Genomic DNA, 16,898 nt, shown 5'->3' on the forward strand with positions numbered 1-16,898 from the left:
TCACAATAGTATTTTTTGTTTTGGTGTCACTGATATTTTAGGCCATTTTAAATTACGTAGCGGAAGAAAGCAGCGATTTGTTTTAAAAAATGATGTAACCTTTGATTTAATCTTCATAATGAAGCTTTGTAAGTAATTTCTTTCAAGATGTTTATGTCTTTTCCTGTCTTTTTTTTTTCTTAGGGTGCCAGCACACATATGGTACTAATTCTGAACAGAACGCGATTGTTTCAAAGTTGGAGGTTCCCACATCACGTTAATGCTTTCCTGAAGCTATTCTTGGTGTGTGGGTCTGCTCCACTGATAAAGTGTTTTTTTAATGACCCATAAGCTCTATTTCTCTAAACGAGTTTTAATTTTTAGTGCAAGCGTGAATGCTCAAAAGTAATGTGGCACAAAACCTTAAGGAGGGAGGGAACTTGTGGGAATAAGATTCACACTCGCCTCCCTCTAAATGTCCAATTTAAGTTTTTGAGTATAAAAGTATATTAAACAAAACTGGCAAGCCATGTATGTATTCTTCGTGGGTTGTAAAAGCCTGTGCGTGATTTGTAAAGCTCGATCCTAGCCACAAAACAGCAAAACTGTGCAGAGGGTGAAAACCAAGCGTACAGTCACGGGGTGAATGGAGAGGTAGATGGGTTCTGGGTGCAGAAAGGAGCTGTGACCGCCTGTGATAAAGTATTCTTTAACACTGTGCTTCTTCAGCTGCCTCCTGAGAGCTGCTGCTCCGGATCATTGATTACAGACAGAAAGGCATGCTCCCTTCTTTCTGCTTTTTGCACTTCTTTTGTTCCGGACTGATGCTGCCCTGGCTGTGAATGTGCCAAGAACCACCAGAGATGGTGAACTTGCCAGTCAGGCTGGCTGAAGGGCTGGTCATCGGGGCTTTGTAAATGACACAGGGGTTTTTGCAGATGGTGTGGGCTGGCAAGTGGAAGCGGTGTAGTTCCCTCAGGATGAGGGTGGTGATGCCATATCGCTTTAGGCCCTGGATGAGAAAGAAGTGTTGCATGGATAGGTTGCCCTTAAGGGATAGGTTAAACTTTTATTGAAACGTCTTTTGTTTGTTGCACTGTAGATTTTATGAAGTGTCTTGTCTGTCAATACATAGTGTCGGTAAAGGATATTGTGTGGTCATTGTGGGACCTTGTAAGTAAGGAGGATTACACACTTACTTATAGGTCAACTGGATTCATCAAGCCTGGTGACATCAGTTTTGATGCAGCAAAATAAAATTATTCTCTGCGGCAAGGAAACCACAGAGGAGATGGGTGTAAACTCAAGCAAACCCCCTGTGAACCTAAGGTTGCCTTACCCATTTCTTACCATCTGCTTGCCTTTCTAGCCATCCTTGACCTTCCACTCCCTGTGCCAATTCCCTCTCCCACCTGCTTAACCACCATCTCTTTGTCATATCTATTTCCCACTACCACAGTATTCCCTATTGCTTAAATGTTTTGTCCAGCCCTTCTGCCTGAACTACACCTGTCAATATATGTCTCTTTGCCTTGCTGCAGTAGCCCTTTCACTGCTGCCACACAGATCCCCTCTTTTGCCTTTCACCTCTCCAGATCTTTTACCTCTTTTGCCCATTTTGCTGTTCTGCTCATCCACCGGACAGAGTAGTAGGGTTGAAACTGCAAATGCAGCATGTCCTTGGGTTTGGTAGATTTGGTACACTGATAATACAGTGTCCAAGGTATCCCACAAATCCATTCAGGACCAAATTGCCCAGTTTTTGTTCTTGTGTAGCTCTTAGACTGTTCATGCAGTCCTGTTTACGTAATCTGAAATAATCTAGATTGACCCCTCTGAAGTTCATCACTTTAAATTGGTCACACCCCATGAAAATACCACTACAGATTAGTTACCGAAAGTCAGCACTCTTGAAGTTATATGGCAAGTTCTTTAATTGCATCAATGATAGCCTGTTTTCACCATCATTGCTATGGTACAGCCCTCTGCATGACAGGAAATTATGGCCTTTTGCCTTTGAAAATGCATCCAAATCTTGTTAGTCCCATTTTTCTTTATTTTGCAACATCAATTTGCCTCATTTTTAGGTCTTGCCTACTAGACAGTGCATGCATTGTCTGTTGCCAGACCTATTGGGGGCTTACCAAGAGCATTTGGTGACTTGGATCCCATCCATTGGTTTCCTTTCCTTTCCTGTCCTTTTCATTTTCTGGCTTCTTATTTGTGTCCCAGCTTGTCAACCCGCTTATCTCTTTCATGCAGCATAGCCTTTTTTACCATCTGTTAACTGGCTGGTTTCTGTGCTTCCATTGCTTGCTTTTCAAGCACTACTTCGTTTATTAGCTAAAGCACTCCATGGGGGTGCATGTGTTTTCCAGCTGCCTCCCTTGTGTACTTCTCCCTCCCTGTCCTCCTTGTTGCTCTCTGTCACCTAAGTGCTTCTCCCCTGCACCTCTTCATGGATTTACACCTGTGTGCATCTCCCCAGCCCACTCAATGTTGCTATATTTCATCCATTGGCTCCCCCCATGCACCACTTTTCTTTTTCTCACTGTTATTTATTTTCCCCCAACCGTACCGTCTGAATTGCTTCTGCGCCCCAGCTAGGCCTTGTGTTGCTCCCCCACACAAACATATGCCTGTAGTGTTGCTTCTGCCTCCATTTGTAGCTTACTGTTTGGTGTTACTTCCTTCCCCTCAACCCCTGTGTTGCCTCCACGCTCTGTTACTCTCCCCCACTTGATTGAAAAAAAAAGTTTGCATTTTTTTCTACCTAGCTTTCCTTTCAACTGAGATCAGTAACTACAAAGTAAAAATTTGCCTTACCATTTTGTAGACACGTACAAGTGTTGTGCGCATCTACGGAATAACATCCGGCTGAGTCAAAGGCTTTTTATGAAAAATGTAAAATGTGTGGACTGGATCAAGGGATTTGGAAGAATGTGGATGAGGAGGAATTTGGGATGGTTTAGAAAATTAATTTAAGGGTATTCGGGTGATACATTGAGGAAATAAAGTAGGTTGTTTCTCAGCTCTTCCTAGTGGAGTTAAAAGGCATAAACGTGTATCTCGGTGTCTCAGGTACTATTACTCTGCAGCTGCATAATCAAAGTAATCCCTTTGTACACCTGACACACTAACAACACACAAAACATAAAATGCCTGGTCAAAGCTAAAGCAAAAGCGTTTAAAAATATTAGGTCTTTATAAATAGGAAATTAAGGGCAGCTAAAATGATGTTCAGCAAAACACACTTAAAGGTTTGTCTCTTTCCTGGACCAAGAGAAGACCTCAAATTAATTCATAGTACTTCGCTGGTAAGGCGCTATACTCTAGTGACTGTTGCTCCAGGGCGGAAGCTGTCAATGGAAACTCTGGGATTTTCGTTTGGTTACTCCGGTGTTATTCACAATCCATGGCTCTGACAGTGTTCGACAGAAGGCTGCACTGTTTCAAAAATGCTGTGACATGCTTTTGTTCCTCAGTGACCCTGAATCCAAGCTCAGTGGGTGCTAAGCACAATCAGCTAGGACTCTGCCAAAAATTGTCACAAAGCCCAATAATTATTTAAATATCCATGAACCTCCACCCACATGTAACCTCGGACTCGAGTAATCAAAACATTATGGTAAATTATTGTTTTCCAGTTCTAAATAAATGCTTCGAAGTGAAGGCCCTTGGTTCCAGTTAATGGGTTTCCTGGATTCCAGTAGACAGTTACAAAGGTGGAACAGGTCAAAGTTCATCACTGCCAGTACTGTAAAGGTGCCACTGTAGGTTTCATGTGATAAATAATACTTTAGTGGTTGATGTATTGTGAATTACAGCTTGTGATCAAATTATTCACATAACGTCGACATCCAGTGGATGGATCCATTGTTTTCTTATAGTAACTGGTGACTTAGATTTTAGGATTAGAGTCCACTGGTACCTTTTAAACCATGATATACTAAAATCTTTAAGAGCTAGAAAGACTAAAAAAGTGTTTCTGAATCACATCTACCCACCCCAGCCCTTAGAACGCTACCTGGAGGCCTGATGGTTCATAGGGAGGACCTCCAGGTATAAACATCATCTCCTCAGCAAAACAACATATATAATCTTCCTCAGCTTTCTTCACAAATGAAGGGTGGGACTTCCAGTGAGCCAGGGTAGACTCTCATTGGGGACCTTCCAATTTCTATGCCGCCCTTGGCAGAGAATAAAGTGGACCGGTCAGGCAGGCCGGAGTGAACTAATGAGCAGAAAGGGGTCTGATCACCTGCATGCTAGTAGGCAGGCAGAACAGACTAATGAAGTTAGTAGTATGAATGGTGCCTGATTCCAGAACAAGGACTCTACTTTCCCTCAGACCACTCGACTTATGGAACACCTTTGGCAGCAGGCCTCCATTTAAGAATAAGATGATCGGTGCACGTTGATGACAAGTGATCATAGAGAGAAACGTAAGTAGAAGAATGTAAATGCCCGGAGTAAAGTAAACTCTCAGAGCACAGATGTGGCCCTGGGCCCATTGACAAAACCCATGATGGGCGAAATCCGAAAGTAGCCGCAATGCCCAGTGAAATGGTTTCAGCGAAGGGCTTGCTTTTCTGGAATACACCCTCTTCCCAGAGGTCCTCCAGGGCAGCCATTGGACGCCGAAAATAAACATTTCAATAAGCTCGGCTTACTATTTATACCTTTCCGGACCGCATTTGATATCCCTCATTGTTTATTGTTGCAGCTCGGGTTTTGGCAGAACCCACCCAAGCTTAATTGCTTCTACGAGTTCTCCGGGCATTTGTTTTACTCCGAGCTCAGGACATAGCCGAATCTGAGCGTGGGATTTAACATTAATCTCAGCGCCAGATGGGCGCGCGCCAGATATGCTTTATAAGGTGAACATGTGATCGTCTGTACAGCAAAGGAAGGGAGGGGGCTCGGGGGTCCCAGTAAGTGCGATAGAGCGCCCATTAGACGGGTGACCTGGTTACCATCTGTGACTGCACGGAGTGAGGTTGACATTTTGTGAAACACTCTCCCTTTCTCCCCCTGGCAGCTTTAAATCTCCCACCTCAGAGTCCAGAGCGCAGCAGCCCCGCGGAGCGCTGAGAAGCAGACGGCAGCTCCAGATATGCAGCTTAAAACATGCTGCAGAAGGTTTCGCGCCTGTGTTTTTTTTTCCTCTTCGAGGAAGTACCATGTTTGACTCACACGGTCTGAAGTGAAGGGCGCGCTCGCCTCGGATATTTGCTCTCGGGAGGGTCTGAGGGGCGCCTCTGGCTGCTCGGGAGAGGGCTGTGGTTTCCCTTGAATTCGCTGGTCGCACACACTCGGCTGAAGCCACCATGGTGCTACAGACGGCAGTGACCCCGGGGAGGACTCGAAAGCTCCTCTTCAGAATCCCCTACGGATCGCTGAGGCGGAGAAGCGGGGAGCGGGTGAGTTGCTTTCGTGTGTAATCTTCCGTGCTGGCGGAGAGATGCTGTCGTTAATCGGACGCACTTCAGTGGGAGGCAGCTCTGTGGGTTCAGTGCGTCCCGCAGAGCACCAACTAATGGCTGGCAGGCTAGCATCCTTCGGAGGGTCCAATGTCTTCCATTATTATGGGAATGAAACAGTAAATATGATCCATTTGGTTGATTGTAAAAGCAGGCATTACAGCGCGTGCATTTCCCACGCTTTGGACGAAAATAACTTTCCCTTTATGAGGTGTGTGTGACACCAGAGGTGAAGTCTGGGGACGAGGTGTTCCCAATTGTTTCTGTGGCCCACAGAGGTCACGTGGCCGAGCTGGCTGGGAAGGGTCTGGAGAACCCTGGTGCCAGGGAGGATGCCCCGTGGCCTGGGAAGGAATCCTGGTGCCAGCACCTGTGGCAAGGCGGATATTCTCATAGGTCACGCGCTCATGTACCGCCGCAGCAAGGTTTCGTTATTCCCCCAGAGTCCAGTGGCACCCAGGAGGTCTGATTAATGGGGATCTGGATACCCGGACTGTGTCCTGCAGCGGGCATTCGCAGAGTCCTCAGGGGAATGCGGGGCCTTCAGAAGAGATCGCACTGCTGTCCGCCAGATGCACAACTTAGAGTCGCCCATTTTCCCTCTCAGCAGTGCTTTAAATGGGCCGGTACTGTCCGGTACTGAGTACCGGCACTTTTTTATTTTGAGAGGGAGAGTACCTGCACTTCTCAAGAAAAATGCAATACTTTTAATTGGAGAGTACCGGCACTTCTCAGAAACAAGCAGGTACTCTGTTACAGAGTACCTGCACTTTTATTTTTCCATTTCAAGCACTGCCTCTCAGTATCTTCATCAGCTGCGCTCACGCCACCCCCTTACTGTTGTGTGTTATGTTGAGAAACGTTACGTCTATGGCTGGTATCCTATGCTCTATTATGCAACACAGAGGTTTTTTGTTAATTTAGGCTTTGTGTCATTGTCTTGGTGTCTGCTGGGTCTCATTGTAATTTTGTGAGATGTCTGATCAGTTGCACAAACCTACAGTGATTTCAGTAAATGTTGACTCTTGCTTTCAGCTGCGCCTCCTGTAAGTAGAGGTAACTCGTGTTGAGGCAAAGATGCTCTGTGGGAGCTCTTGCTGTGTTCATGTTGTCTATGGCTGAAGATTAGTAAAGACATTCATTTGTAGCAAGAAATAAGGCACAACCGCACCTTGCGTCTTGGAGGTGGGAGGGACTCAGTGGAAAACATTTTAAGGAACGATAATTGCTGTTTTGGAATGTAGCAGAAATATGTGAGAGGGCCCTTCTACAGAGATAATTTTGGTGTAATGAGTAACATTGTTTAAAAAAGTTTTAGAAGAGATGCTGCTTTTCACCCTGATATTATGGCACGTGGGTGAGCACCACCGCCTCACAAGCACAGAACATGCGCAGAGGGAATTCACCCTTTTTCAGAAATATGAATGGGCGAGGATAGCGGCCTTCCGCCAGCATCTATTCTGCTAGATGCTCTCTGGTTCGTTAATGGGGCAGCCTCAAGCACTTCACCATTGGCCCTCACTCAACACTGTCCCAATAATGATCCTGTCCTGTCCAGTGCTCTAAATGGAAATGTAGAAGTGCAGGTACTCACTATTTAGAGTACCTGTTTGCTCCTGAGAAGTGCTGGTACTCGCTCATTAAGTGTATTGCAGGGGTGCTTAGAAGTGCAGGCTACCCCCCTGCCCCCCTTGTAAATAAAGAAGTGCGAAAACCCAGTACTGGACAGCACCTGCCCAGTTAAAGCACTGCTCCTGTCCGTATGGAATCACTCTCATATCCCATTAAACAACGAGAGGTGGTTTTCTTTACTGGAATAACATGTTTAGGCATCCGTCTTAGCTTTGGTCATCAGTTAAAGTGCTTTATTTGAACCCATGGCGCTATAACATTTGCTGCTATGCATGAGCACCCTAAGTAAGTTAGGCATCAGTGGAAGGTTCCAGCATGCTCAGTCTTCTTTACCCATGCCACCCAGGGCCTGCCACATCACTGTATACTCCTCTCTCCATGGTAACCTTTATATCTCACCAACCACCCTATGTTAATATGGGCTATCTTTTCTTAGCTCGATGACCTCATGCCAGCACCTACCCATTGCCTGGCACCCATCCTCTGTAAAGCTTTCCCAGCCCCCTGCCCAGAGTGAGGAGCGTGTTACTGACTGTGCAGCCCTTAGGTCTTCTTTAAAATAAAGAGCAGGCGGGCTCTGCTCTACTCAGTCTGGCAACCTACCCGTCATGCAACTCCTGCTTTATGCTTCCTGGCCTCCAAACCAGATATGTGACTGATCAATACTTCTTCCCCCTCCTACAAGACTCTTTTGGGGTGCAGCTTTGGCAGAGGGGTGATATCTGTGATCAAACATCACAGGTTCCTTTCAGTTCATCAGCCAATGGCTGATTTGTCTCACGCCAAAGCATAGGCAACTGCAAATGCCACCTGCGAGGAGCCCACTGAGAGGGAGTAGCTTTCCTCTGGGCTTTTTGGAACCTGTTCTACTCACTAATGAACACTGTTACCACAAACCCTGAGTCTGCAGTGGTTTCTTCTGCCTCTGTTGTGCCTCGCCGTTTGCCAATACATTTGCCAAGGTGGATTACTGTGAGTTACGTACAAGCTGTTAAGAGCCATATGTCAAAGGCAGTGCTACAAGGAATCATTTATATGCCTCAAACTTGAGGTCTCTGGATTTATGGAGTAAGAGCACCACTGTGTTGGTCCAGTGCAGCATCTCAACCACTTTCTTCTGTTGAATTTTCCACAAGGTAGTAGTCATTGCAGTCCGTGGAGGATTTTCATTTGCGGTGCCTCCTAGAGCCACTACCATAGCCACACCTATGCTTAATAAATCAGTGGCAAAGCCAATAGGTCTTGTCTACATAGTGTATCTGTAACTGTTTGGATTGTCAATGCTTGTTTGTTAATTCTATTAAAAAAAAGTAAAAGAGAACACAATATCAAAATAATGGATGAAAAGCAGGTATCTCGAAACTGAACTTCAGATTCAATATTTTCAATCTTTAAAAAATGGCACACAGGAAACTCAACAGAATATAAAAAGCCTATTGCATGTGAATTCGCTTAAAATAACACTGAAGACTAGCTGCAGGTAGCTAAATACAGGTAACAGCTGTCTGAGGAAGTGTCAGAATTTTTTAAAAAAATCTTCCCATTTACTTTCCACATGAGTAGGAACTGGTATGAATGCTCCAGCTATTTGGTTCTCCGCCGCCATCTGGGGAGAAGATTTAAGGGCAACAAAGATCTCACAACAGACAACATTAGTCCCAGATCCACACTGAAATGCACATTCCAGACGGTCCTCAGCTCTGCAAACCCATGCCAATGGGAAATGCATGCTATACCAATACCATTGCCATAATATGCCATTATCTCTCATGTTCCAGAGCTGGGTGCCTTGTTGCTCTTTAAAAGTTATATTTGTGTTTCACTTTCATACGGTAGAGTCAGTAAGTGCTATGCCCTTTTATTTTGATATCACTCCATGTAGGTAGTTTTAAATGACTTAGAGGTCACCTAGCTCTGTTTTTTTGTAGTTATATTTATCCCACCCGTACATTGTCAATGGATAAAAACATTCATTTTTCACAGGAAATGGCCCCTCAGCCCCACCTTGCATGTGTATTACCTTCACGTGTGGAGTGAGTCAGCGCAAAGAACTCTCACAAATGTTAAATGTAGTCATTATTTACAGGAATGTGATAGAAAGCTGTTGAGAGGCATGTGCATATCGAACTTTTTTTAACGACTGACTACGTTGTTCAGGAATGTTCAGGAGGAGCTACGGATGCTTTCTGACATTTTCACCAAAGTGGCATGGCTGTGGGAAGTTATTAACGCACACTAGTGGGAACTGTGCATTGTACCACTCCAGACTTGTGGTATAAGACTGACTGGAACTAGTTAAAAAGTTTGTTAGGGTAATTTGTCTGGGCTAAGCCAATGGGGTTATCCTATTCATTGAGAAAGCCACACCTACTAGCAACGTTATCCACAAGAGTAAATGTGTGAGTGGTGGAAGGGGGGCATAACCATAGGTGATGGGTAGCTGTGTAAACTCTTGCGCACGGCCACCAGTTTGGGACATTAATAAAAGTCTTTCTAGTGATTCTAAGTCTGAAAGCACAAAGAAGACTGCTCCCGCAAAAGTTATCCGTTTACGTCATTGGAGATAGGAAGATTGAGAGTGCGGGAGCCTCACATGGATTTTGGCTTCAGTTGTACAGTTCCTCCAAACGTGGTCACGATTTTAGAATTCACCATGAGATCTTATGGAGGCTTCAAGCTGTACACACTAGGCGTCTCAATAAAATAGATGTCTTTCCTGCATCTTAATATTACAATTTTATGTGTAAATCTTCCTTATTTATTCAATTTTATTCCTAAAATGTACAAATATGGTGTACCCAGCAAGAAAGTAACATGGGCATGCACAGTATACCAAACTCCCACAGCATCCCAGGTAGGAATGACTGTGGGATCTGGAAGTCTTTGAGGGCCTCAGTGGTACCTATACCAGAGATCCTTATGCAGAAGCTGAGCTGTGTCACTCGCTGAGGCGGTAATGACAGATGCTTCATTGAGCTGAATTCATAGAAATGTAAGCTAAGGCGAGATGATGTGCTGTCCTTGTCGCCCTTATTCCTGAAAGATTGTGGATAAGACCTCTTCTTGCCTCGCCTCTCACATTCATCAGCACTCCCGCGCAGCATGCACCAGCCATTTGTTTCCAGGGATGAAGGGCTCACAGAGCCTGATGGGAGCAGGCAAACGAGATCAGTCACCATGAATTTCTTCACAGCACAAGTCAGCATATTATTATATATAGCACTCGGTACCCACTTTATAACATTCAACATTAATCAAGCAATGTAAAGAATCAGTGTCCAACACGTAAAGGTTAAAACTCAGTTATAAAACAGTTTTACCTTTTTCATTATTTCTTTCTTGATCATTTTCTTCCCCCTTCACTTTCTTCCTTTCTTCGTTCATTTTTCTTTGTTAATTTTTCTTTCCTTGTTTCTCCTTTCATTCTTTCCTTCCTTTGTTTAATATTTCCCTCTGGCGTCTTTGTTTCGAGTGGCCAGGTGTTGGGGCCAACGTGTACCACACCCGGTGCAATCTGACAGCACTGGGTTGGAATTCATTGGGCGAGAGAAATAGCACTCAGTTATTAGTTTGTTTCCAAGAATGTGGAATAGCAAGCAGATATAGGGTCCTACTGCATCCAAATCTATGTCCCGGTAATTAACAGACATTTTTCCTCCTATAAATTTAATCAGGTTTGACCTGAGGAGATTTCCCAGGAAAAGCTGCGGGAGTGAAATGTCAGCTGCCAAAACTCATAATTCCGCTATGTGCTAACAATACTTCTGCATGATTTTGAAAACTCAGATAGCGCAGGCCACTATTATTGCCCATTACATTTAAATGTTTTAATTAATGAGACGTCTTTAAATGTTTTTCCTGAAATGTAAATTCTTGCCAAGCATACCTAATGTGACCCCTTTCCGTTTGTGCCATATTTGTTGGCCAAGTGAGGGAAGTTTCAGGTGGATGAACGTAGCAGGGTTATCCGTGATTAAGGGTGTCTTCTTCATGAGCCTTGGCAGACAGGTCAACACGAAGAGGACGGTCCAGTGCTTAATCTGAGCCGGTTGTTGCCAGGGGAATGGGAATGGACACAGCACACATTTTTGGGGCCTGTCACTTCATTATTTCTCGCCAGACATTTCCTGAGAGCAAAAGAGGGAAAAACACATAAAGAGTAAAAAAGGAGGAAGAGAAAGACGGAAAAACTGTCACAAAAGGAGATCGCAGGAACCTGCTTGAGATAAAGGGGCAGAGTGTCTGGTAGTGGATTATGAAGGCCTGAGGTGAATTGAAGACCGTACCTTTGGTGTCCGAAGCTCTGACATTTGATTGCACTGGCTGCAGGCTCCTGAGGAGAGCTTTGGGCACTGGCAATCAGATTGCAAGTTATGCACTGGGACTGTCTAGGATGCTACTCGTGTGCTCAGCAAGGTCAAACATACTGCATGCCGCTGGGAATTCCTGCCAGCTATAGGGCGTCATTTACCAGCTCTGCGCCCTCTGAGGTCCAACCAACGCATACCTTCAGAGTCCACGCAGAGGCATATCCCGTCGCTTGTACAGTCCCAAAGTCCATGCAGATAGACTCAATTCTTCCAGAAGCTATACTCACAGATATTCTGGTAGGTGCGCCACATCACTGTCTCTGCAGCTCATGGATACCAAAGATGGTCTGTAACCTGTGGTCTAGACATTGGCCCTAGCAGCTTGCATTGTCCACATCAGACCACGACCACATGGAAGTTGGCTCCTTCCTGGGTACAGGTGCCCATAAGCACTGGTCTAAGCAATGTATGGGAAATCCATCCCTGCTAGCGTGCAGTCCACGTGCCCGCTTGAAGACAAACACAGCCAGTTATACATCACAATGCACTACTGGCTGCACTTGTCCAATATATCTTATTTTGTGCATCTTTCTGCAAAGGACTCAGATATTTCCAATGGACTCAACGTATTCATTATTATTGTGAAAATAATTCCCAAGTATAATAAGTGAATTTCTTGTAAAATAAAGAAACATTGCTGCCAACCCATATATCTTCCGTGTTACAAAATGAAGGGTATTTCTGAAATCCAAGCATGCTCTTAGTAACCATGTGATTACATAATATCAGTGTGGCTGGACAGAATTGTGTTGGAAACGCTGCTTTGGTTGGCTAGATCTTAGCAGATATGTACATGACGAGTGGATGAGCGTTTTTAGGAGAGCGCGTTAATGCGGCCTCAGCGCGCGCCACTGCCTGGACTGCGCACAGTGACGTTGAATCTCATAGGTTGTGGCAAATGCAGAAAAAGAGCGAATGGAGGAGGACATTCGCAGGAGCAGACCTTGAACTAATCTTCTCGTCTAAACCTTGGAAGCGATTGCTGTAATAATGATAGGAGAGATCTGTTCAAACATCAATCCTAATTATCATAGGCTCTGAAGGAAATCAACATAAAATATTCATTAAAAATGAAATTGTGTTTTATAGCCCATTATACCTGGAGACCGCCATGAGTAACTGCTGTATTAAGCTGTGCCTTTCCGGCGCGTCTAACTCCATCCAGGTCCACCTAGCGCTCCGAGAAGTGCCTCAGTGACCCGAGGACAGGCTGGGACAGCTTCCCAAACCACAGCAGGCTGTACATCTTTTCATTCAGTCACAGGACCTAACTACATTTCAGCTGCTCTGAGCTGCAGTTTGAAGCTTTATTTCATGTTTTTCTGGTTTCTCTCTGCAGCTGCCAAGTGTATTCTCTTCAAGCAACCCAAATGAGGTCTGAGGTCTCTGTGTCCAGCATCCCTCAGTGTCGCCGTGCTAGCGCCATGAAGGAGCCGGGAACAGAGCAGGGCGGGGGGTTGGTGAGGAGGGGGCACGGTACTACACGTTTGTTTTGGTCATCAAACATGATTTACACTCCCCCCAAGCATTCTAGACATACTTTATTTATTTAATTATTAGCTGTCAACAGGGTTGTAAGGAAATGCCTCCTTGGCATGGTTGCCCCCTGACTTTTTGCCTTTGCTGATGCTATGTTTACAATTGAAAGTGTGCTGAGGCCTGCTAACCAGGCCCCAGCACCAGTGTTCTTTCCCTAACCTGTACTTTTGTATCCACAATTGGCAGACCCTGGCATCCAGATAAGTCCCTTGTAACTGGTACTTCTAGTACCAAGGGCCCTGATGCCAAGGAAGGTCTCTAAGGGCTGCAGCATGTCTTATGCCACCCTGGAGACCTCTCACTCAGCACAGACACCCTGCTTGCCAGCTTGTGTGTGCTAGTGAGGACAAAACGAGTAAGTCGACATGGCACTCCCCTCAGGGTGCCATGCCAGCCTCTCACTGCCTATGCAGTATAGGTAAGACACCCCTCTAGCAGGCCTTACAGCCCTAAGGCAGGGTGCACTATACCATGGGTGAGGGTACCAGTGCATGAGCATGGTACCCCTACAGTGTCTAAACAAAACCTTAGACATTGTAAGTGCAGGGTAGCCATAAGAGTATATGGTCTGGGAGTCTGTCAAACACGAACTCCACAGCACCATAATGGCTACACTGAAAACTGGGAAGTTTGGTATCAAACTTCTCAGCACAATAAATGCACACTGATGCCAGTGTACATGTTATTGAAAAATACACCACAGAGGGCACCTTAGAGGTGCCCCCTGAAACTTAACCGACTATCTGTGTAGGCTGACTAGTTTTAGCAGCCTGCCACAAACCGAGACATGTTGCTGGCCCCATGGGGAGAGTGCCTTTGTCACTCTGAGGCCAGTAACAAAGCCTGCACTGGGTGGAGATGCTAACACCTCTCCCAGGCAGGAATTGTCACACCTGGCGGTGAGCCTCAAAGGCTCACCTCCTTTGTGCCAACCCAGCAGGACACTCCAGCTAGTGGAGTTGCCCGCCCCCTCCGGCCAGGCCCCACTTTTGGCGGCAAGGCCGGAGAAAATAATGAGAAAAACAAGGAGGAGTCACTGGCCAGTCAGGACAGCCCCTAAGGTGTCCTGAGCTGAAGTGACTCTAACTTTTAGAAATCCTCCATCTTGCAGATGGAGGATTCCCCCAATAGGGTTAGGATTGTGACCCCCTCCCCTTGGGAGGGGGCACAAAGAGGGTGTACCCACCCTCAGGGCTAGTAGCCATTGGCTACTAACCCCCCAGACCTAAACACGCCCTTAAATTTAGTATTTAAGGGCTACCCTGAACCCTAGAAAATTAGATTCCTGCAACAACAAGAAGAAGGACTGCCTAGCTGAAAACCCCTGCAGAGGAAGACCAGAAGACAACTACTGCCTTGGCTCCAGAAACTCACCGGCCTGTCTCCTGCCTTCCAAAGATCCTGCTCCAGCGACGCCTTCCAAAGGGACCAGCGACCTCGACATCCTCTGAGGACTGCCCCTGCTTCGAAAAGACAAGAAACTCCCGAGGACAGCGGACCTGCTCCAAGAAAAGCTGCAACTTTGTTTCCAGCAGCTTTAAAGAACCCTGCAAGCTCCCCGCAAGAAGCGTGAGACTTGCAACACTGCACCCGGCGACCCCGACTCGGCTGGTGGCGATCCAACACCTCAGGAGGGACCCCAGGACTACTCTGATACTGTGAGTACCAAAACCTGTCCCCCCTGAGCCCCCACAGCGCCGCCTGCAGAGGGAATCCCGAGGCTTCCCCTGACCGCGACTCTTTGAACCTAAAGTCCCGACGCCTGGGAGAGACCCTGCACCCGCAGCCCCCAGGACCTGAAGGACCGGACTTTCACTGGAGAAGTGACCCCCAGGAGTCCCTCTCCCTTGCCCAAGTGGAGGTTTCCCCGAGGAATCCCCCCCTTGCCTGCCTGCAGCGCTGAAGAGATCCCGAGATCTCTCATAGACTAACATTGCGAACCCGACGCTTGTTTCTACACTGCACCCGGCCGCCCCCGCGCCGCTGAGGGTGAAATTTCTGTGTGGACTGGTGTCCCCCCCGGTGCCCTACAAAACCCCCCTGGTCTGCCCTCCGAAGACGCGGGTACTTACCTGCAAGCAGACCGGAACCGGGGCACCCCCTTCTCTCCATTCTAGCCTATGTGTTTTGGGCACCACTTTGAACTCTGCACCTGACCGGCCCTGAGCTGCTGGTGTGGTGACTTTGGGGTTGCTCTGAACCCCCAACGGTGGGCTACCTTGGACCAAGAACTGAACCCTGTAAGTGTCCTACTTACCTGGTAAAACTAACCAAAACTTACCTCCCCTAGGAACTGTGAAAATTGCACTGTGTCCACTTTTAAAACAGCTATTTGTCAACAACTTGAAAAGTATACATGCAATTTTGATGATTTGAAGTTCCTAAAGTACTTACCTGCAATACCTTTCGAATGAGATATTACATGTAGAATTTGAACCTGTGGTTCTTAAAATAAACTAAGAAAAGATATTTTTCTATATAAAAACCTATTGGCTGGATTTGTCTCTGAGTGTGTGTACCTCATTTATTGTCTATGTGTATGTACAACAAATGCTTAACACTACTCCTTGGATAAGCCTACTGCTCGACCACACTACCACAAAAATAGAGCATTAGTATTATCTATTTTTACCACTATTTTACCTCTAAGGGGAACCCTTGGACTCTGTGCATGCTATTCCTTACTTTGAAATAGCACATACAGAGCCAACTTCCTACATTGGTGGATCAGCGGTGGGGTACAAGACTTTGCATTTGCTGGACTACTCAGCCAATACCTGATCACACGACAAATTCCAAAATTGTCATTAGAAATTGATTTTTGCAATTTGAAAAGTTTTCTAAATTCTTAAAAGACCTGCTAGGGCCTTGTGTTAGATCCTGTTTAGCATTTCTTTTAGAGTTTAAAAGTTTGTAAAAGTTTGAATTAGATTCTAGAACCAGTTGTAGATTCTTAAAAAGTATTCCAACTTTTAGAAGCAAAATGTCTAGCACAGATGTGACTGTGGTGGAACTCGACACCACACCTTACCTCCATCTTAAGATGAGGGAGCTAAGGTCACTCTGTAAAATAAAGAAAATAACAATGGGCCCCAAACCTACCAAAATACAGCTCCAGGAGCTTTTGGCAGAGTTTGAAAAGGCCAACCCCTCTGAGGGTGGCAACTCAGAGGAAGAGGATAGTGACTTGGAGGAAAATTCCCCCCTACCAGTCCTATCTAGGGAGAACAGGGTCCCTCAAACCCTGACTCCAAAAATAATAGTCAGAGATGCTGGTTCCCTCACAGGAGAGACCAACACCTCTGAAATCACTGAGGATAGCCCCAGTGAAGAGGACATCCAGCTAGCCAGGATGGCCAAAAGATTGGCTTTGGAAAGACAGATCCTAGCCATAGAGAGGGAAAGACAAGAGATGGGCCTAGGACCCATCAATGGTGGCAGCAACATAAATAGGGTCAGAGATTCTCCTGACATGTTGAAAATCCCCAAAGGGATTGTAACTAAATATGAAGATGGTGATGACATCACCAAATGGTTCACAGCTTTTGAGAGGGCTTGTGTAACCAGAAAAGTGAACAGATCTTACTGGGGTGCTCTCCTTTGGGAAATGTTCACAGGAAAGTGTAGGGATAGACTCCTCACACTCTCTGGACAAGATGCAGAATCTTATGACCTCATGAAGGGTACCCTGATTGAGGGCTTTGGATTCTCCACTGAGGAGTACAGGATTAGGTTCAGGGGGGCTCAAAAATCCTCGAGCCAGACCTGGGTTGACTTTGTTGACTACTCAGTGAAAACACTAGATGGTTGGATTCAAGGCAGTGGTGTAAGTAATTATGATGGGCTGTACAATTTATTTGTGAAAGAACACCTGTTAAGTAATTGTTTCAATGAT

At 45.8% G+C, this 16,898-nt stretch overlaps 1 protein-coding gene across 10 annotated transcripts in view; it reads left to right on the plus strand.

Annotated features, from left to right (window-relative positions):
* Positions 1 to 16,898, plus strand: part of FRMD4A (FERM domain containing 4A) — a 676,100-nt gene that overhangs the window by 206,809 nt on the left and 452,393 nt on the right. For 3 of the 10 annotated variants that reach the window (XM_069228736.1, XM_069228745.1, XM_069228740.1), the window contains exon 1: positions 5,189 to 5,402. The exons of 3 other annotated variants lie outside the window; for them this stretch is intronic. In XM_069228736.1, the coding sequence (XP_069084837.1) occupies positions 5,310 to 5,402 (93 nt within the window). In that variant the 5' untranslated portion in view covers positions 5,189 to 5,309. Of the gene's footprint in view, positions 1 to 5,159; positions 5,403 to 16,898 lie in introns of those variants that run through there. 4 more of the 10 variants (XM_069228734.1, XM_069228744.1, XM_069228738.1 and 1 more) reach the window with 3 other exon arrangements.

Source organism: Pleurodeles waltl, chromosome 4_1 (assembly GCF_031143425.1).
Source record: "Pleurodeles waltl isolate 20211129_DDA chromosome 4_1, aPleWal1.hap1.20221129, whole genome shotgun sequence".
In the NCBI taxonomy this organism is placed as follows: domain Eukaryota; kingdom Metazoa; phylum Chordata; class Amphibia; order Caudata; family Salamandridae; genus Pleurodeles; species Pleurodeles waltl.